Source organism: Anguilla rostrata, chromosome 4 (assembly GCF_018555375.3).
Source record: "Anguilla rostrata isolate EN2019 chromosome 4, ASM1855537v3, whole genome shotgun sequence".
Taxonomy (NCBI): domain Eukaryota; kingdom Metazoa; phylum Chordata; class Actinopteri; order Anguilliformes; family Anguillidae; genus Anguilla; species Anguilla rostrata.
In genome coordinates this window covers 58,260,683-58,283,342 of record NC_057936.1, presented here as the reverse complement: position 1 = coordinate 58,283,342, position 22,660 = coordinate 58,260,683, and the positions used below count along the sequence as shown (strand labels likewise).

Genomic DNA, 22,660 nt, shown 5'->3' with positions numbered 1-22,660 from the left:
AAATTGTAATTCAAATTAAATTCTGGCATGTATTCAGTGTTCCAGCTGAGTACATATTTTAAAACATTATATTGCAGAATAAAAGCCACACAGACTGCAGTGATTCAGTAGAAGTTCATATTCATTATTAAGACTACCTATCAGGAGTCCAGAATGTATGATGTTCATAATACTTCTTTTTTTGTGAGTGAAACAAGGTCATTCATCAAAAATATGAGCAGCAGCCCAACTGTTCCGTCTGTTTGTATGTCCCCGTTCTACCCCAGGTGAAACCTGAAACCCTGTGGGACCGAGTGAGGGGACTGCCAGTGGGGACAGCAGGTTTGGCATGCGATGCAGTCATCCATGTGAGAGTATTTAACCTCAATTTCCAAACAGCATGTCAGGGCACATTTCCCTAGGCCAGAGGAAGAAATGGCTTCAATGCAGAAGAAACACGTCGCTGTGAAGAGATAAGAAGATTGTCTACATTAGCCTCGAGGTGGCGCTGTGGTGGGGGTTGGGGGGTGGGGGTGGGAGGGCCTGGCTGTACTCTCACAAAAACCAGCAACAACCAGATAGCACACACACTTTAGGATACTGAATGAGCAATGATGCATGGGAGGTGGGAGGTGGCACTTCTACGGCATGTGTACAGACCATCCTCACAACAGCACAGTTAGTGAGGAATTTGTTTGATCCACTGAGAACCGTGCTAAAGACATTTATCAGTCGAGTTTATCTATGCTGATATCCATTGTTTCCCTTTGGAATGTGCCACCCTCCCCCATTTGTTACTATGCACTGGGTAGCACCATGAACACATAGCACTACAAAAGCAGAATGTGACATGCCTTGAGACACTGGGTAAAAAGAGAAGCTTGCAATGATGCTCGCTGTTGTGACAAGCTGTAGTTATTTGGCGGAGAGGTTTTGTGATGGATGAGACTGCTCTGGCCAAACCCGCACTCAGTAAAGGAGTTGATCCAGCAATATGAAATTGAATTTTCATTTGACAGTCTCTGACAGAACACAATGGGACTACCATAGCAATGGCTCTTATTGCTCTTTTTTGAACACTTCTGCCTAGAATCCATCTAAATGCAAAGCTCTTTGCTTTATAACTTAGGAGTTTTTCCACAACAAAGCAAATGTAAATAACTTGACTTTACAATTTTTTTTACAATGTCAAGAGATGGGTGGTTACTGAAATTAGTTAAGCAATGCATATATCCTTAAATGTTCTATTCATATTTAAGGACAAAGTCATAATTTGTTTAGATAATGTTGTAAGTTAACGGAGAGTTAAGGCCAGAAAGACTTTTACCTGTAGTCAGTTTGTGATGATGTGATGTATAGGTAGAAGATAAGTATCTAAAGCTGTTTCTCTAGCCATAGTAGTCAGGAATCCTCAGCATGGTCGGTTGTAAGCATTGTGAGAATGGTCCGACACCAAGCAGATGTCCGCTCACACAGTTTTCATCAGTTCTGATGGGGCCCTCTGCTTGTAACAACAAAACTCGTAGATAAAATCTAAACTGTGGGAACGACTGGGCATCAATGGGTTGTGTGGACATTGTAGCTTCAGTCGGCTTTATTTACGTCCCCATAAAGCGTGTTGTTTTATGGGGGCTGTTGGTGGAGGAGGATGCTGCAGCCTTGAGAGTCACCCGTCTGTTGCTCTCTCAGTAGACACCCTGTTGAAGGGCATTGTTGTGAAGATTTACTAGCAAAGCAGAGCCAATCTGCCACCACAAAATGGCTGACCACATTCCCTGAGTCCAACCTCAATGACTTCTTTGCTGACTGATTAATTGATCAGAGTTCAGAAGCTGTCTAAACCGCTCTGTTATATTTTGAGTAATGTGTGCACCACCACAGTATGTATCTGTAGTGATGTTAAGAAATGAAAACTAGTATTTCCAATCATTTGTTCAAGGCTGATGTCTTTTTCGTCTGAGTTTATGTACTTTGTGTTTAGCAATCGGCATAGTGTTAATCACCTAGGTCTGGTCATTTCATTGGTGGACATATCATTACTCTGAATGAATTTGAGGGTGAAATTAACCCAACTAGTGGAGTTTGTCAAGTTACAGTTACAGATCTACTTGATGTTGTTCCGATCTACTACTTTAATGACAAAGGGGGATGTTTGGATGGACGCAATATTTAAACGGCTTTTGAAGCTTTCAGCCTGCTTGGTGTTATTTTCGGACAGCGGAATCTGGCACTGTATTAGTCCCGTTGCCTGTGCTTTTGTATAGGAGCAGACTTGATCATTTATCATTGTTACAGGTGATGTGAAAAGGTAAATAAAAAGGCTCAAGTGTTGCTTTTCCACCCGAAAGGTACAAAGGGGGTAAATAATGGAACAAAGTGAGTAATGAGTTTGCTTTGTTCAGGAGGCCAGCTCACAAAAAAGGCTGCTTGCTCTTGGTTTCAATGGTTTCAAGGTAAAATGACCCCCCCAAACCATTAAGGTAAACAACTCTGCAGTGGAATCCCTACAGACATGCTTCTGGCCACAGAACAGCTAATCGATAACACTACAAGAAACAAATCCCATCACGCACACTGCAGAGATCAGCCTTGTCTTCTGTCATTGCAGAGAATTACAGTAAAAGCAACAAAGCAGGGCTGATGCGAGGCCAGCAGTTCGCATTATGGGAAGATGCACAAGATGAATGTTTTGACATCAAGCAGTGGAGGTTCACAGCACCTCCTCCCCCCCAGCCAACCAGCTCCTTCCTAAACACACACTCAGACACACACACACACCTACACACACACACACACATACACACACACACACACAAAGTATCAAAATAATTTTACAGTGCCCAGGGGCACAGGGCGAGAAGGCGGTATGCCACAAAAATGTTATATTCCTCCAAGGGGAATGTTTGTGGTTTGGAGTACTGCAGTTGTTTACCTGTTCGCATAAGCAGTTATCAACTGCTATAGTATACCCCAAATGTAATTCATCAAAAATCTAACAATACTGAACTTCGCTAGCAGAAACAAGGTATCAGATTATCTATGTTAGTGGCCGATCATTTTAATTATATTTTTATACTCACTGTTAGTTAATTTTCCCTTATTTGTAATTAACTACTGATACATATGTGATGCAAGTAAGTGTAACCAAATCCAGTGCTGTTCAATCATGCCAACTTTAATACTATGGAGTGACACTGAAAATGAGTAAATACATGTGCGGAGGAGAAAAATAAATTGTAAGAACCATTTAGCAAGTGTTGGGAATCGATGCATAATTCACAGTTACAAGTGGACTACTAGCCTAAAGCTAAGTAATATTTCAAAGCTAGTCACAGAAAAGAAAAGCCCAGCAGATTAAGGTTTGGCCTCTAGAGAATGTGTCTAAGCAGAATCAGAGGTCTTGTGGAGGAGGGACAGTGATGGATGGTCTGAATGTCTGGGTAATTCATTGGATTGGGGAAAAGGGCATAGCTTCTGCAGAGAACACTCAGGGGCACGGAGGGAGCAAGTTTCACTGTGTGCATGTGTGTGTGTCTGTGTGTGCGTGCATGTGTGCGTGTTTGCCTTGTTCAAACTGTGTGTTATCTATTGCAAACAGAGCAGGAAACCATCAATAATGTATGTATAACTGCGTGAATCCAACATTCCCACAGGTGGCATATCAGTCTTTGTCAAGAGCATGAGACAAATTTGGCTTCACTTTAGCTATCTTCGGGCGTTGACCATGTAGGCCCCGGTCCTGCCTGAGTGCAAGGCTTTGGCCTGCTCAACAGCCTGGCCCAGCCTCAGCCAGGCAGCAGGGCATCACCAGCCTGCTCCTCTAACCATACACCTGCCCTGCTCAGACAGAGAACTACGGAGATGGAGCTGCCAGAACATTGTCTTGATAATAATACATGTAATAATACTAATAGTAACAATAATAATACGCGCTATACAAATAAAATTGAATCGAGCTGAATAACTCATGACAAATGAATAATAACAATGAGTCACACGGTCCTGACACACATCACTATTTCGTGCTCAAAGTCGCATGGAAATGTTGCTGGAAGAGCTTGTCGACGGCACACGCACGGGGATTCACATTCATGTTTCTCTAATTGAGTGAATGGTACGTGCACAAACGTGAGCGATTGTCAGTATCAGGCTGCTATTGTTTTGACTCGACTCCCGCACAGACGAAGAGCTCTCGTGTGTGTGCGTGCGGCACGGACCTGTTGTGTCATGCCCAGGCGTGTATATATAGGGTCCCCAGAGTCACGGGTCACCGGTGCCACGCCCCGTCAGTGGCGATGACATCACAAACCTGCCCTTAGAGGCCCTTTCACCCTCGGCGGGGAAGTTCATTGTGGAGTGCCCCACTTCTAATTGTGTAATGACAACCGCTTGAGACGGAAAGAGAAAGAGCCAGCTGTTTCTGCCAGGTCACGCAATGCGTGAGGCCCAGTGCACTGTATTTTTGGCTGGGACATTTTCTTTCAAAAGAACCTCCTGGCTGCCCATGTATTTTCACATTGGTGTTAAAGTTTGGCAGGATATGCTTTGTTTGAAATAAGACTGCTGTTCAGTAGATTGTGAATGTTCATTGTTTACTTGCTTGTTCATTGAGATCACACACCATGTTTTTACAATACAGCAGATATGAGGATTCAACAGTGTTAATGTACAACTTGAGCATTGCTCTGTGCTAATTAACATACTGTTTAAATCAAACCAAATATAAACAAAGTTGTCTCAAACAACCGAAATCATCACAAATGATCATTATTAACTATTGCAGTCATAATATAAAAGTTGCAACACTATAAACTTCAATCATATACAGACAATCAAGAATGAGCTCAGAATGTTTTTGGTTTGCACCCTTCTGTTAAAACAGCACGCAGCTCTTCAACCACCCCCAACTCACAACTCAGAAAGTTCTACAACATCAGTTAAGTCCTTCACAAGAGGCCCAACCGCGTCATTTCATCCTAAACCAAACCAGGTGCCCACATCTGAGCCAAAAGCTTGTTCGACAAAGAACAGCTTGTAAATGGATATGCGAGCCAGATCAAACAATGATCTATAACTGCACTGACTGTACAACAATACCCACGCAGGGAGTCCTTTTTTATGGGGGAGGGTGATTAAAGACTGAAATGGGAAATGATGGTCTTTTAATCTGCTGATGTCATGGATGCAATCCTCCAACCCCTTCATGGAGGCAATGAGTGCTTGAATTGGCCCAGCTGCTTGTAATAGAGGTTAAACTCTGTGATTGGACGTGTGTGTGCGCACGCACACATGTACGTATGTGTGCATACACGTGTGTGTGTCTCTGTGTATAAGCACTATTACGTATGTGTGCATGTGCATTGCACGTGCGTGTGTGTGTGTGTGTGAGTTTATGTTTGTGTGCCCATGTGCACACCTTCAGCTCACTCCCTTTTATGATTCTGCAGTTCAAGCTACCCAGTCCTACCCTAAAGGTCTTAGACAGGACTTACAGGGATACAAGCAATCAATCATTCCTCTAATCGTCAACATAAATCTGTAAGTCTCCACTTGTATTTATGTTTACTATACAAAAGAATAAAAGAATTTTCATCATTTCATGTATAGCATTGCCGTGCTTTGTTAATGAAATTGATCAAATTACAGAATGACAGAATATCACATATTACGCATATTACTGTGCATGTGCAGTAAGAATTGTAACAAGGATTGCATGTGAGTGGACTTCCTTTTTGAACAGGACAAAAATATCATCTAATGGGAGAGAATGACAGTTATTCCTTATGCTGGGGTCAATTTGAGACCTCGCGCTCTGTGGCTCCTACTATGAATCTACCTGGCTGTGATTTTTGAACGGTGTGAGCAGTTTGAGCTGTGCCCGCAGTCAAAGCTCTCTTCGTTTGAGTACCAACCTGCCAGGCCGAGTGTCACAATAATACGGCATGCCCCCAAGGAGTGGACCTGTAATTGCGGCACACAGTTCATTGCCACCTTACAGGAAGGAGCAATTGCCTGTGTTGATTGTTAATTAGTCTCCAGTAATCTACGTGATCTTGCATACCGCCTACACTGACATGTGACCTTATTCGCAAACTGATTTTCACGTTTCCAGAAAACACCTGGCCATAACCACATTCGTATCAGCATGTGTGTAGTAAATCTACAGTATGTTTAGGAACAAAGGACAAAATCATCTACTTGTACAGTGGAAACCTAATTGAGAAAGATATAAAGGTAATTTTGGCAAGACCTGGAGGAACAAGACATCTAATTTAATGAGTGCTCTGCGATGCATGTCTGAACTGAGGTCTAAAATACCACATTTGCCTTAGAATAAAAGTAGAACAGTCTTGAATAACAGTAGTGAGTCAGGAGTAGCATCAAGTTGGCATTGTTATACTCACAAAAAAAACATTGTTCTGTATGAGTTGTAAAGAGATTGTAGAATTGGCTAGCTATGTCATCATGGAGATTCAAAAAAGAAAAAGGTTGGACATTTCCTGTCTTGATGGGAAGACTATCCATTTAAAAAATTACGTAAGTGTGCGTGCGTGGTGGGGATAATCCAGTGTTGGCCGAAGCCCTAGCTTAGAATTATTTATTAGATGCTGATGCATCCAAAAAACTGGTGGGGGATTTGTAGCATGTACTTGTGCAAGGTACCAATCTAGCTGCATTAAGAACGCAATATAAATGGCTGAAGGGCTCATACGTCACTATACATAAACAGCATCAGTCATATGATTTCTTGCGCTCACTGGCAGATTACATAGTGTTCCATTCAAGGAAATATTCCCACCTGCTTGCCTCTTAATGGTGAACCCTTTCTGCCTCCCTACCCTGCCAAAAAAAAAAAAAAAAAAAACTGTTACTGAGATAAATTCAGCTTGGCCTGGAGGCCCAAGCCGTCATCAGCCATCAATCAAGTGGAGCTGAGGTGCTCACACGGGCCTACGCAAAGTCACAACATTACCTGCTGTATGCTCTGCTCGTAATAAATATTTACATTTGATAATGCAGTAATTGCCGACCTCTGGCCTGCACTTCCAGCCCGCGGGGGGTCTCTGGTTTCAGTCTGCCAGGGAATTGACAGAGCAGCTAATCAGCCCGGTCAAGTCGGGCAGGCAGGCAGGATGAGGGCAGGGCGGGGCTGGAAGGGGAGGGGGTAGGGAGGCGGGGGTGGGTAATACATGGAAAAGGAGAGAATAACATTGCTGGCCGATCCAAAATTAAGAGCTGCCAGAGCACTTCTTAACATCAACATATGGGATGTTGCATGACCAACGATTGTCATTCGCAGGTTTGTGGAAATTCACAAGAGCGGACCACTTACTTAACTCTGGTCAGGTTTCATGCTACTTCTGTCGGTTGGTCACAAGTGGACATGAGGCAGGATTGCCGAATTAAATGAAGCAGAGGGCTAAATTTCATTGGCTGCACAGTGGAGAGCGGTGTGTGGGGACCCATCTCTGAGAGAGGGGCTGTGTTCCAGAGCACGGAGAATCTATCACTCTCACTGCAATACACCCATCTCTGCTGGCACCTTGTGGTCACAGGCTGTTGCACCACAACATGTTTTATTGCTACTGCACTGGTCTGAGAGAATCAGAATTGCTGAAGTATCAACCCATTACTAGTGTACATTAAAAAACCACAGTATGCATTAACAGTATCGTTACAACTTCCTTCATGTCTGGTTAGCCAATCAGCTGGTCTGGGCTGAGCCTGTAAAAGCCACCATAGACCTTTCTTTGACTACATCTTCTACTTGCATTCAGTGTTGTAGGCAGGCATACGACAGTCAAAAATAAACATGCACACATTGTTTTTAAACTTTTTAGTTAGAAGTTAGAGCAGGTGAGGGAATGGAAACGTAAAATTCCACATAAAAACTCCTTTTCTCTAGGGCCGTTTCTGGCTGGTCTGGTGTGTATTCTGGTGTCAATCACTGTCAGGGGGACAGAGGTAAATACGTGCAAGTGTTTACACTACTGAAAACATTCTTATCTTTCCTGCAATAACAATGGGAATACCTGCCTGCCTTGTGAGGACCGGGTCCAAGGCAGGAGCCTTGGGAGGAAAGCTTCAGTCCTACCATGATGGATGAGGATGGAAGACTGTCCACTGTCAGGACTGTCGAGATGACATTTCAGTGTTTATATACCTTTGGTAGTGTAAACACTTCAAGTCTGAAAGTTATATCCCAGGACATATTTTGAATTTTGAAAGTTTCTTATTGGAGTATTATTCAGATTAGTTTCTCTTATGTAGACAACATTCTAATTTCCAGACTGCTTTTCATACCAAAAAAAGAGTGAATTGTACCTTTTGGGTTTCAGCCTTGATGCACCAGATCATATTGTATATGGGATACGTTAACACGACCTGGCTAATTTGTACTTAAAAATCCTGTGCAAAGTATAAGGAAAAATAAAATAAAAACACCTACTAACTAGAATGGTCTAGATATCATAGCATTGGTTCTCTAAGTTTTTGTAGAACACAACTATTTTTTTTTTATGATATTGATTGCACAACATCTTTAATGTGAACAATCATTTAGCACAAGAAATTGTATTCATGCGTTGCTGTGAATGGCAGTGAAAAGCAATCAGAATATTTAAGAAACAAATTTTCTTAAAAATGAATATATATTTGCGCTAGAGCAAGACTGCATTAAGGCCCAAAATTCCTTTGTGTACCTGGCCAGTAAAATGTGTTATCTACCTCATGTGGCATTAATGCCAGAGACAAAGAATAAAATACTAGGCATGTTTACTTGATTAAGCTCCATGCATTCTCTGAATACTAAAATGTGACCATTACCCAAACGGAATTTCACACATGACCCTATTCTAGTGGTGATGACTCTGCAACGCTGACTGCAGTTAACAGTCATCGATGCCGTACCACTGAAAGGCAGTAGTCAAATGCATTTAAACAGTTTTCATTTATCAATAATCACCCACACCGTGGATCATACCATGCATGCGTAACCGGTTTTAAAACTAGACAACAGCTCCCAATTATTGTTTCTGCTTCAACTGCGTCTTTTGTCTTCACATGAACATAACAGTCAAGAGGTACAGCTGCTTTGATACAAAAATGAACTGTTACAATCTTTATATTTTCAAACCAACATAAGCATATTTTACACATAACTTGATTAAATGAAACACCATCTGCAAGTAAATGTACTTCAAATGGGGAATGCACCTAACTGTAAATAATTCTCGACTAGACTACATGGTCAAGTTAAATTAAGGTATGTATGAATGTTGACATAAACATGATAGAGTAATACTGCCATCTGTTGGTTGGTTAAAAATCTACCACATTTATTGTTTTCCATTGATTTTGCAAGAATGCACACAAATCACGCTTTTTATGTTTTACATAATCAGGTATTCAGTCTGGCTGCCTATGTATATAAAAGCTTCATGTTTCTAAGGGTATGCATACAAATATATTGGTTTTAAAAATGTGTTGGATCAATTTGTACAGTAATTATTCTCAGCAGTGCTTAAGAACAAGGAATCACTAACCTGTTGTCAACATAGGAAATAGCCAATTCCCTCAGTATTTCAAATTAATGCAAAGGAACTGAGGCCAGAAAATGTATCCAATTGAGAAATTAAGGGCTGGGACGAAACACTGTAATTGGCTGAACAGCAGGAGTGACAAAACGCAACACATGGATAATGAAATTCTGTTCCAGGGCAATAAAGGGAAATCACAATCTTTCTGCTATTGCAAGAGTTTGTTAGTGATGCATCTACGGTTCATGCAGTTTGACAACAGCAATTTGTGAAGAACATGGTTAAAAACAAGTGCAGACTCTGAGACAAGCTGGTGCAAGATGCGGTAGAACTTTTCAACATCTGCAGTTCACCAAAGCTAGAAGCAGCTTCCTTGTGGTGTCAAGAAGACATCTACTGAAGGCATCATTGATGATGTCAGATTTTCACTCAGTTCAGCTTTAGTTAATTTGTTCATTCGCTAAGGTCCCAAGTTCATTTTCCAACCCCTTCGTCGTCCTCCAGACATCATCTTGCACTGCATGGGGTCAGCATCCAGGACGGACTGGCCCAGCCACTGGCAATCTCGCGGCACTAGCAAATCCATGCAGCTGGACCCACCCACTTTTCATCGCTTCTCAAGCTTCTTGAACTTGGCCTCTACAAAAGACACACAAAGGGGTCACATGAGCTCATTTTGGGACTTCTGAGTACTGATAGCAAACTCAAAGGTCATAACTACTTCACTGCATGAAAAGGACCGACACAGCCAATAAAGACAAAGATAACACATTCCAATCCACTGAAGAGAAAACAAAAATGTCAAATGATTTTTTTTGGCAAAGCCTCATAAGTAGAGGCCCTTATCAGCACAACCAACTTGCATGCTGCTGAGACTGGCTTAGGCTGGACACATGCTGCATTATCATGGAAATTTTAAATACATGCATAATTTAAGGTTTGTCATAAAAATGTGATTCAGTGAGGATAGTATTTGAAACAACAGCCTTGTGATGACATTGCACCACATCTTAAGACTGAGGAAAAGCCGGTCAGCCAAAAAAACAATGCCTCACAAAAACTGATAATTATATACATCATCCAGCAAGAGTTTGTATTCTGGACACTTGCGAGACCCCTCTATAAAGTCAGCAAGCTGACTGGAAAATTTGAAAAAAGACAAGATGACAAGAACATGGCCAAAAGTGCTCCTGGAATACACATGCCACTAACAGATGGTGTTCAAAAGCCTGAAAAATCCAAATCTGGGCTTAACGTTTCAAGATTTAGTTATTACATTTTGCACTGTTTATATCGGCATAAAGTTTGGCTTGCTGTCCAATTGTTACATTACATTACAGGCATTTAGCAGACGCTCTTATCCAGAGCGACGTACAACAAGTGCATTAGGTCAAGGTGCAGAGGTGCAAAAGAAACACACTAGAGTGAAGTAAAAATTGTAGGGGCTCAAACGGTATTCGCAATGCCACTCCATGGCAACAATCAATGTTTGTTTTGCCAATCACATGTACATTGACATGGATCACACATCATTGAAATACAGACCCATATGCAGGTTTAAAGTTTAAATACTAATTTAACAACGGTGAACTTTGATTTGTCAGGAACTGATTAATCTCCAGTTACTGAGAAACAGGATGGCAGCAGTGCAAACAGGGTTCCAAAGTGGTTCATTCACAATGCTGCATGGTTCTGAGAATACCACCAGGTGAAGCATACCCAGCTTTTTGGAGTAGGTGTCCAGCCTGTACGCCGCTTGTTCCAGAGCAGTCACTTGCTCTTCAATTTGGTTGATCTGGTCCAGGTAAGGCTGCAAGCTGGCATCTAAAAAACCATGAGCAACAGGTTTAGCTAGAAATACAAGAGACCCTGCTTTCTGCTTGGTGACTTACAAGAACTTGCAAAATGGACGAGGCTGCAATTTTCAGCAAAACATTTAAAAATATATTTATGGTACAACCGTTGAAAATAAACAACACCTGATTATTGAATCAATAATTCATTTGCAATTTGGAAACCGAATTTGAATTATGCGAATGAAACTCACGACTTGTCAGGACTTTTATGCTTTTACACAGTGACCACTTGGACCACAGCCAACACATTCTGGATTCCATCAAGCCCATAGGGAGCACCAATTCCCCCCCGAACATCAATATCATGCACCACTTGGAATCTCTACTGAGAAGTTCTACTGTCCTGTTTCAATATCAAACCTCACATTTCTGATTAAGATCCTGCAGGTTGCGACTGATGTTTATAGATATGTCTTTCATTTCCATATATTTCAGACTGGTGAGTTTGTTCATGTTTTCCAGGAGTTTGTAGTCTTCGCAAGTAGCTGAAAAACCAAACAAAACGGGTATTTTCATAAAAACAGGTTGATGCCTAACGGAGAAAAAAATGTCTACCTTACACTCATTGAGCAAAACATTTGAAATCATGCTGTGTGTGTGGGGGGGGGCATGGTTATGGCTATTGATACATGAGCAATCCTTCCATACAAGAGTCTTACTCAGACAAATCCATATGCAACCTAATTACATGGATATTGGATTTTTCTTTCCATTAAATTCTAATTCTCATTAGATTATTTGGGTGTCCATTATCTTAGTCAAGTACTTTCCTTCTTCAGTGGGAATGGGTGCCATGTAGTTACAATGAGGCAGTTTACCTGTGAGTTCTCCTTGAAGAAATACACCCATTTTGTCAAACATGTCCCTACAGAGCTCATCGATGTTGGGCTCAGCAGGCTCAGTGGCCTCCTCTGCAGTTTCCACACCACCGTCATCTGCAAAAACAATTCAGCAGTACAAAACTGAGTGATGAAAGGTGGACCTGCTAAAATACTCAACAGACAGATGGAGAGGTGGGGTTTATTTAACCAGTTAAAAGTCTCATACTGGGAATTCTTAGCTAACAATAAAGAACTTGTAAATGGTAGGCCTATACGATCTTTAAAACAAGAGTGAAGCAACTCAAGCTCAGTACACAAGACAAAATCCTATAGAATGTTCCATGTAAAACAAGCAAGCAAGCACACATTAACTTGAAGCTCAAGCTGCAAAATAGCATTACACGCTGTGCTGCTGGCAGTGCAATGTAGGTGCATTTTTGGCGGTAGTGTCGTGGGCTCGATTCTTAGTAGTTCATTAATTTAGGCTATTCGAGTCAATCCACTTAAAGGTCCAACTTCATAGCTAAAGCACAGAACAACCTGCAAAATGGAAGCTCTGTAGCTACGGTAATGTCTGCTATCCAGAAACAGTCGAGCTACATAGTCAAGCCTTCATTCTTCAGAATGATACACCATGCATTGCACATGCGACATGCGTGAAGTCCAGAAATTATACAAGGAATTATCCTGTTACGGTCATGTAGCTTGTACACTAGCTCCAAACGCATCGTAGATCACAATTAGGTGTCGCAATCTAGTTAGACATTACGGTGAAAACAGGAACTAGCTAGCAAGCTAGAAAAAAACTCACTGTTATTGCCGGGCTTTTTAGGAACTGGTGCTACGTTCTCAGATGCAGCGTCTGAAACTGTACTTTCTCCGCGCTGATCAATGTCCATTATCGGAATGCTTTCTGGATGATATTACAACGAATACGAACAAATCGGATAATAGTCTATTACCCGTTGGCTGCCATTTCAAGTGCGGGATAGGGGAACGCGCAGAGGTGGATGCTGGAAGTTGAAGTCACAATATGAAAGTCATTCGGTGTATTCACCGAGTTTCTCACTACATGTCCCATTATACCCCGCGCAGGATGTTTCCGTTGAAAGATTTAGCAATCACATGATTGAAGAATAATTCACGTGATTCATTTTTGTTCGAAACACAGAACTGGCGACCCCACCCTGTAATGTAATAAATGACTGTCAGTGAACATGGGCAGGGTAATCCCGCCATTTACGTCAGTAACTTGCATGTTGCGAAGCTATCTTGGCTGTAACACTGTTTTGATAGAAGGGACAAAATTCTTCACAATCGTAACTTATTTTAGTTTCAGTGATTACGAAGTAAACAGTTGACTGTGTCGCTTATATCAAAGCTATCTAGCGAGCTAATAATATTCAACAGCTACAGCAATTATGCTTTTTTGCACGAGCATGATTTTTTTGCCATCGTAAATGTGTACACACTATATATAACATGAAAACTATTAACTAACATGGTTCCTGCAATTTTGACATGAATGGTATGTCATTTTTCATACTGAGCCTTCAAGTGGGTGGACCGAAGTGACGCTCCGACGCAGCCTGCGTAGTGGGCCTCGGGCCCGCCCGTTCTTACTGCTGTTATGGGAACCCATCGTGACTGGGTGGAAGAGGTTAGCACGGACTGTAAACATGGCGGCGTGCACAGCCAGAAGTCTGTGCTGTAAACCCCAATATTAGTGAGTGAAGTACCGAGACAAGTGAACCATGGAGACCGAAGAGGAGCAACACATGACAACGCTGCTCTGCATGGGCTTTCCTGACCCCGTAGCTATCAGGAAAGCTCTTCGCTTGGCCAAAAACGACATCAACGAGGCAGTCGCGCTTCTTACCAACGAGAGCCCCGGACTCGGGTATGGGTATGAGCCGATGGAGAGTGGGCCTGCCCCGGGGCCTGGATCCGGTGGTGACGGAGAAACCAACAATCGGAGTGGGAGTGGTACCGGTGGGTTTGACCCACCACCGGCTTACCACGATGTTGTGGAGGGCGAGGTAAGTAACGAGCTACCTCGTTATTTAAATTTTAAATGGGCATGTAATATGCATGCCACCAGTAGCTAACGTTAGCTTGCAAACATCAGACAGATTCGCATGACATCGAGCTGTCATCGAGCGAAGGAGGGAAAAATCAAGGTGGCCAGCGTTAATGGCATTTGTCGACTAGTAGTCTGACTTGACTATAACATTAACTTATCATTTTGGCTATATGGACATGGAATTGAATATGGAATGCTTTTTTATATTTGAAATATTATCAATATGTATAGTTACATATTGATAATGTACATATCGATAATTATCTAGATGAATGGTGATGTTATATTTTAAATTAGTGTGCCAACTTGCTGAAGATAAATATTCCCTCACCTTGGTATGATGTGGAGAAATGAAGAGAACTTGAGCTAGCTAGCTAACGTGATCGTAGCACTTGGTGGCTTGTGGTTTTTACTTCGGATTGGGGGAGGGGTATCGACGAGGGGTATTGAATCTTAAAACAATATGATATAGGTTACAATATAGATTTAAACAGCTGGGTTTTGGTTAACAGTTAATAGCTATAATTGCAACGACTAGTCTAACGTTTGCATTGCTGTCAAGATAATGGTGAATTACAGTGAAACGAATCAATGATTAAAATACATCTAGCAAGTTATCGTTAACGATCTGAAAACGCCTTGGGTATCAGTTGGAAAGCTACCTCACTGTTCGTTTGGCACAGCGTTACATTCGCTTAGCTTAACTCACAAGCCAGCTCGTTTGGTAAATTAATGTTAGCTAGCTAGATGATTAACCGTAGTCAACCTGACTGGTTAAATTTCTTCATATGTTCAATAGAAAGTTAGATGATTACGGCAAGTTGGCTAGCTGTTAGGTGGACACTAGACTATACCTAGTTGCACACCATGATGCAACTGTGGCTGTAGAGCTAGCTATCTAGTTCTATTAGTGAGCATAGCTAACGTGACTGGGAATCAAGAAGCCGAGATACAGTAGCTAGCTATCAGGCTAACAGATAGCTGCAGTAGTGAAAAGGTTCTGAAAATTCACAAAACCTAGCTTGTTGGAAGTGTATTGGTTAAGTAGAATCACTACGTTTAATGTATACGTTAGCGTGCGAGCTAGAGGACGGGAGTGCTGTCGAAACAGGTGGAATGTTTGTCAGTGTTTCTGAAAGTTGAAATTTAGCTTGCGATTTTCATTCCCGTGCTAAGATTTTAAAACTGGTTGAGTAGCTTGCCTTCTCCTGTACCGTACATACCTCGAGAATTAGTGGATGGTACATTTTCTGTTTCAGGACTTTGTTCATACATTGGTTTATAAATACCTCCATATGTCCGAAGCTACTACAACTAAAACTGGAGAATAACGAATATATGTAAATATCTCTGCCCCCACACTGCTATTCTTAACAACTAAAACCATGTAACTAAGCACTGTTCAACATAAAAGTTCTTAATTTGTATTTTTAATTTGACTGTATTCGAGAACTATGAAATACTAATATTGGATCAGTTTCCCCATTGGCTAGGCTCTACTGGTTTATAAAACCACTCTGCATTCCTGTTCAGTACTGATGCAAATTATCCTTTATGAATGAAAAAGCAGACTTTCTTGTTTAATGTCACGTGCATATGCATGTCCTCCATGCAAGTGTCCTCATCAGTTTGTGAAAAACGCTTTAAAGTGGCATGACATCTATTGCAGTAATTGTTTTGGGCCAGTGTTCCAATATTGAGAGTTCACGCATGCATATACTTTTCCATACTGTGAACTTTAGACATGAAACTGCTACACACACACACACACACACACATAAATATGTGTTTATATATATTTATACATGATGTCTGTGGGTTGCAGACTTCAGAGAGTCATCAAATGCAATGGATTTGCAACCAAGTACTAAATATGATGACTATACATACATACATGCATACATACATATATATGTGTGTGTGTATATATATATATATATATATATATAAGTATATATGCATATGTATGTGTGTGTACACACACCTCATAGCCCAGCACTTCCCAGACCTGTATGTTTTCAATCATTACATGTGCTTTGTTTTTCCTTTGGAGCATGTCACAGGATGCAGGCTTCATGCACCCATCCTAAATATAGCTCCAAGTCACAGTGATACTTGCGAGCGGTCTCTCGTGAATTAGAACGCATAGTAACAGACAGGCGGGTTCTGTTACTTCACTTGTCGTCGGAGCCACTGCACAACAACCAGGGGAGTAAACCTCCCGATTGCAACACTCGTCATCTGCTTTAGCCCTCAGATCACCCTGCTATGTGCCTTGGGAGTTCACGTCTCTACGGACTTGTACATACACACCCTTTTTATTCACTGTTTCGTACAGAGAACAAACTCGGGGCAATTGTCCACTGCTAATATTTTCCTCTATTGAGGCGATTCATTTATTAGACTCAGTCATTTACGTCCATTTCCATTTCAATGTGTATTTAATATTGCAACGAGCCATTTGTGATTTGTATCTCTTAGCATTGAAAGCCATGTATAGACAATTGTAAGGGAATGTTTTGTCACCATTGGCAGAGTAGGTTTTGGCTTAATAATTTAACTTTTTGTGTGTTAGTGTAAGGCTTTGTCTTGCTTCTTTTGATTGACTTATGTAGTTGTTTACTGATTCAATAGCTGTCTTCTGCATTTGGTGTCGTGGTGTTTATTTTCTAGGCATTAAATGAGGTAATATTATGGTAGCCACCTCAAGGCTGATAAAGTGATGGAGATATACGGGTCCTGCAGTGTGAAGTTAATGGAGAACTTATCCAGCAATTTCAGGCCTGATTTTTTTTTTCTGCAATTTGTAGGCTTCACATGTGGTTGCCTAGAGGCACACTCCTTAATTTATGAAACTTTCAAAGTTTCACTGCAATGGATTAAAAAATTGCATGAATTTTTTTGTTCTGAAGCCTTAATATTCTGTAGATTTGCCTGCAATCTTCTGGTGATTTCTGCCTATTTTCAGGAAAGTAAGGTTCACTCGAAGCACAATATTAGCTTTAGTATTGCACCAGCACATTCACACTTGACATCCTTGGCCAATTACTGTACAATGGATGCAACCTTCAGTCTTTTCCAACTCAGGTGTTGTAATAATGGCTCAGACATGATTTTGTCATAAAGGCAAGTCTCATTCTTGACAACAAGCATTTTAAAACTGAAACTGTCGTTGGAAAGTATAAAATAGAACATTGTCGGTTGAATTTTTCTCCGGGCTGTGTTCTTGGGCCTTTATCTATAATAAGTCGGGCATGCCTGAAAATGCATATTCCCTTATTTACTCACTTGAGTGTGTACTGTATACTGTTAACTATTCATGCATCTATGGGAATCATGGGAATTCCCGCATCGTGCATCTACGTGTTTCATGCAAAACTTTTTTTTTTTAGTTCCTGTTCTTCAGGGTACCTGTAATTGCACGCCGTTTGGACATGTGGCCTACTGTACGTGTAGTGTGATTAAACCAAAGCATGCACTCATTGCATGTAGGCTAAGTGAAGAAATTATGTATGAGTGCATGTGTTCCAGATGATGGTGCTGAATTTGGGATGCACATTCATTTTCCCAGGAATGTTGCCTCAAACTTAGCCCAGGTCAAGCCAAGCAAGTAAGCATTTCCTCAGCAGATGTAACTCACAAATAAGATTAGAATGAAATGATAGGCCACTTTCAGTTGATATTGTAATACTGGTAGGTAACAGGCAGATACAAGCTTCTGAACCTGTCCCCAGAACAACTCCACTATGGGTGCTGAGGTATCTAGTCAATAGTCTACAGATATACCGCCAAATAAAACATTGATATTACTGAAATTGTTATATAGGACAATGTCATTATAATTATCTCATTTATTTACAACTGCTTTTCTGTGCTTATTTTTATGAACAATGCTCACAGAAGTCATATATTTGTTTAAAAACATGAGTTTGATAGTGCCAGGTGCTTATGAGCCACCATAATTACTTTTGTGAGCATGTAGAAGGAACATATTCTTTAGAATAAAGCCCAGTGTCAGGTTTCGCTAGCCTAGTTTACAAGAAGTGCAAACGGTCAATAAAAAGGATCATTTCTGGCAGTTATTTTCATACCACCACGTAACAAAACCACCAGAAAGCACATGGAAGAAGTACTATAGAAAAAGGAAACGGGCACCTGGGTGAGAACATGCATTGGCTAGAAGCAGTCGGTGGAAGGCGTCGAGCTCCTGGAGCTTTCGCAAGAGGACGAGCGTGTGACTTGACCAAAGCAGTGCGTCTTCTAGGCTTTCAGTTAAACAGCTGATTTGCAGAATCGTTTTTGAGCGAGGTGGGGGAACGTTGGTGCGTTCTGATTTATTTTCAGACCACAGACAACATCAGTGTTGTTTACATTGTTTAATTTAAGCTCTTGCTTAATGAAGTCAAGTGATTTCTTTGAACTGAAGTATCACAAATTTAGAATTTAAAAATGTGTTTGAACTCGGTTGCATGAGTGGGAAGTCACTCTAATATTTAATTTGAGCTTTGTGTGTTGCTTAAATGTGCACCTAGAATTTTACTGAGGGAATGAGTTCAGTTTATCATGCTGTTTGTGTTGCTTTCTTTTCGTTGCCAACTCATTTGAGTAGGAATGATTTTGTATTAATTCAAATTCACATGTGGACAGATAGGATCATTTTAATAACTGCGGTTTGCTTGTGATTGTAACAGAAACGGTTTGATTGAAAGTGTAGAATTGTCAAACTGGTCAGTGTGGTATACAAAGTAAACTTTCTACGACTTTAATGGATTAATTTCATTTAACAAGTTTGTCCTGCTGCTCTTGTAGGGCTATTCTGATTATGCTTCCCTTCGTCATCTCATCTCACTGTCGGTATCGATCTAACACTTCTCATCCTGGGAGCCAGTATTGAAGCATTAAGGAAGGCGGAATGAAAGAGTGAAGGATCACTTCCTTCTCATTTGTCTGTGAAATACATGCAGTTCCTCTTCTGAGATTCATGTTTATTCATGTTTTTACTTGATCTGTTTCAGTCTTAAAAGTAAAAAAAAAAAAGAAGCAACAAAAGGCATGATTTGAACTATTTTTCCCCCCATTAGGCTACCAAATTTGTTGTATTCATTTGGTAAATATAAATCAGTTTCATTGTGGTTTGCAGTCTTTAGATTCTGTGTTCTCTTTCCAGCCTTATCTGTCTGTGCCTTAGGATTTGAGTACATTGAGCCATCTTCCCTCAATGACAGGCTTGTCTGTGTTTGAACGGTCAGCGCTACGGGGTTGTGGGTGTTGAATGGGAGATGAAGAGAATCGTCCTTACGAGGTTGTAATGAATCCTGAAGACTGGTTGGGAGAGATTGTACCAATTGAGGATGTGAGAGATGTGTGATGTGTAATGACGTTTGTGTTTGAGGCAGTGCGTACCGTTCCCTTTTCCGTGCTAGCTGTGAATCGAAAGCTGGCCCCACAACAGCACTGTGGGTAGGCATTCACTTCTGCGCTTTTGCCCTGTTCGTTTCGTGAGCAGCATTTGAAAAGTTCATCTAATAGAAGTCAGTGGTCCTGATTGGAAGTCCAGTGTGGTTAAAATCATTTTTTAAAAGCACATTTGGGTATTCAAAATGAAAACCAACACTTCTGCTATTTGAAATTAAACTCTCATTCACCTTTCTAAAGCTGTGCTACATAAGACATGTCAGATTTTACTCTGATTAGAGTATATTAATATCTGTTTGAATCATGGTTTTAGTCCAATTCAAAACCACCATAAATGTAGGCAGCTGCATGCAAGATATTTTCTGAGATTGCTCCTCCTGTGTATGGCAAATGTGCAATAATGCCCACCAACAAAATAAATTTTTTTTTTTTTAATAACTATGACTCTTTTTCAAAGCTGGCATTTTTGTGCCCGTGTCTCGTGTGCTGTGCTCACTCTGTATCAGTGATGCAATAGTATGGCTCTCCAGGGACCGCTAAACAACTGAGCAAAACACTGTCTGCGCAAAATGCTAAAGAACTGTCTGGGGAAAATGCAGTCTCTACAAAGTTGGTTGGCGTGAGGACGAGCGGCCATTTGGAATGTGCGTACTGTTACTAAAACACATTTATTTTACATGTGCTCACTCATCCGATGATCTGACTGGATTAAGACCACAACAGAACTTATGCAAAAACATTGACCAAACAGTCACATATTGCACCTTTAATTTTTGTCCTTTCACACAGATACTTTAGAAATAGCTGTTGTGAGTAGTGTAAGTATGTGCAATGGGCACTTCCTGATTGGCACTAAGCTGTGTGGGGAATACGGTGAAAAACGCAGGTTTGATCTTTTCATAAGTCTTCGCATTATTGTACTGTCAGGTGTGTCTGAAGTCTTGCCCAGGGAAGGGGTTTGCCACGCCCAGGCGAGGAGAGCGGCCATCTTAGCTGTAGTACAGGTCTGCTGTGTCAGCGTTGCCGTGGGAAGGGAGCTCCATTCAAGGACAACTCAATGTCATTCAGATCCCCTCCATACCTGTGCTGAGGCTCCACTGCCTCCCATCTCAACCTGAAGGCCACAGATATAGAAATGTTTCAGTTTCCAGGCTGAATCCTTTCTTTCGTTGGCATCGCGATTGCGGGACTCTGTTTCAAGCTGGGCTCAGAGACTTGTCATTGTCAGCCATGATTCTGACTTAACAGAAAACAAATTCCACAGTTGTACAGTATTTCCATGGGCTTGGACAGATGCTTTGATCGGTTGAATGCCTCAAATTTTAAAAGGCAGTCAATTCAAAAACGTTTTTGATTGAGAACGTGTGCAGGTCTATTTTTTATTTGAACATTATTTATATTGGGCTAATGAGTCATAATTTCCCCCTGTGCCTTTTTGAAATGACTAATTACAGCTTTAAGGTTTTAAGATGAAAATTTGTAACTAACCAAACTTGGCAGAGCGGTGCTGAAAGTGTGAGTTACAGAATCTATGGAGGCCCCTTTGAAATACAGACACTGACCTTCAGAGCAAGTCAGTGGTTGCCAACATTTTTAAGGTAACTGTACAGACATTGACATTTAGATGTTGGTTTGCTGTAATCTTTGCCTGTGTTTGGAAAGGTACAGAATTATATTTTATGTTTGTTTGCTTGACTATTAAGTTTAGTCCGTATCTTCTCTAGTTTTCACTAATCAGAATCTTTAAATTATTTGAAGGTGTTGGTAGGTACATAAACACCACGTGCACGTCATGGCGTTAAGTTGACGTGTTGAGTTGTTTGATGAAGCTGCAGTTTCTTTCATATTTCTTGTAATTAAAAAATATAATTTTCAGGCGTTAACCTCTTATCTCTTAAATCTCTTCATCAAAAGCATGTTGCCTTCATCCTGCAGCTTATACAGCGATTCATCAGATGGGTCCATGTCTGAGAGGAGTCTGGGGCCTGATGTGTTCTTTGGCCCCTTGGCTGCAATACAAAATGGAGTAAACATTCTTGAAGCAGTGCTCTTGAGAAGTTTGAAGGGGCTGAGAGGGGTTTGGGGAGCAGTTATGGTTTTATTGAAGCAATCTCTGGGAAGATGGATCAAGTTTTTTTTTTTTTTTTTTTTTTTTTTGTCCAGCATTTCTTCTGAAAACTTTAGGTAGCCTGCATCTGAGGATTATAGCAAACAGAAAAGACTTGCGCTGTACACAGCAGCACTGCTCAATACTGTAGGAGGTTCATTTCCCTGACTGCATGCATTTATCATATGTTTAATGTATTAAAAGAAAAAGGTTAAATGCAGTCTAGTAGTCAGTATAAAATAATGGTTCGTTTGTAATGTTACATTTAAATCGGAATGAAAATTTAAAATAGTTTCTTATATATAGACACAATACAATGTGTATATTAGGTTATATGTATATTTTTGTTATAAATGAATCTAAACTTTGACCCTTTTTTTCTTTGAGTTTGTTTTGTATGGTTTCATAACACAGTTTCCAGCCCTTTTACTGTATTAAGGTCTGCTTAGTCCTCCTAGGCAGTAATACAGTAATAAGGAGTGATATTGTGGAAATGCGATCGTGCTTTCTTGGTGTGACCTTCCGCCCGATGTGTCGGTTTGTTTCCCTGGCAGAGGAGCAACGACGAGAATGGGAACTGCCCCGGCGGGAACATGGAGTTTCCCACCACCAACCTGTACGAGCTGGAGAGCCGCGTCTTCACCGACCATTGGTCCATCCCCTACAAGAGGGAGGAGTCGCTGGGCAAGTGCCTCATCGCCTCCACGTGCCTGGCGAGACTGGGTGAGGCCGCGTGTATTCTTAGTGACTGCTCCCGTATCCCTTACAGGCCGTCTTCGCCTGTCAGCGCGCTGTAAGCAACGCGCTTTCCGTTTTTCAGCATGTCTCTGCGTAACGCTCTTTCTGTCTCCGCAGTCGGA

General features: G+C 41.1%; 2 protein-coding genes across 3 annotated transcripts in view; one reads left to right on the top strand and one right to left on the bottom strand.

Annotated features, from left to right (window-relative positions):
* Positions 1–9,292: 9,292 nt before the first annotated feature.
* On the bottom strand, positions 9,293–14,187 carry bloc1s2 (biogenesis of lysosomal organelles complex-1, subunit 2). 2 transcript variants are annotated; one of them, XM_064333501.1, is made up of 5 exons: positions 14,075–14,187; positions 12,193–12,309; positions 11,740–11,859; positions 11,238–11,342; positions 9,293–10,157 (listed from the first exon to the last, which is right to left on the bottom strand). In XM_064333501.1, the coding sequence occupies exons 2-5, from the start codon at positions 12,233–12,235 to the stop codon at positions 10,126–10,128; spliced, it is 300 nt and encodes a 99-aa protein (XP_064189571.1). In that variant the 5' UTR covers positions 12,236–12,309; positions 14,075–14,187; the 3' UTR covers positions 9,293–10,125. The 2 variants fall into 2 exon arrangements, with proteins under 2 accessions (XP_064189571.1, XP_064189570.1); XM_064333500.1 differs by lacking the exon at positions 14,075–14,187 and adding an exon at positions 13,007–13,218.
* The window catches only part of usp24 (ubiquitin specific peptidase 24), a 51,394-nt gene continuing 42,113 nt past the window's right edge, over positions 13,380–22,660 (top strand). The window contains exons 1-2 of the mRNA XM_064333502.1: positions 13,380–14,234; positions 22,355–22,523. Of these exons, the coding sequence (XP_064189572.1) occupies positions 13,950–14,234; positions 22,355–22,523 (454 nt within the window). The 5' untranslated portion in view covers positions 13,380–13,949. The remainder of the gene's footprint in view (positions 14,235–22,354; positions 22,524–22,660) is intronic.

Bases quoted from the DNA above. Each gene is read 5' to 3' on its own strand.
- bloc1s2 (XM_064333500.1), bottom strand. From the start codon at position 13,094: ATGGACATTGATCAGCGCGGAGAAAGTACAGTTTCAGACGCTGCATCT. The intron at 11,860-12,192 runs GTAAACTGCCTC...TTGGTTTTTCAG, and splicing joins TCTTCAAGGAGAACTCACAG to CTACTTGCGAAGACTACAAA. The intron at 10,158-11,237 runs GTATGCTTCACC...TGTCTTTTGTAG, and splicing joins CACCTACTCCAAAAAGCTGG to AGGCCAAGTTCAAGAAGCTT.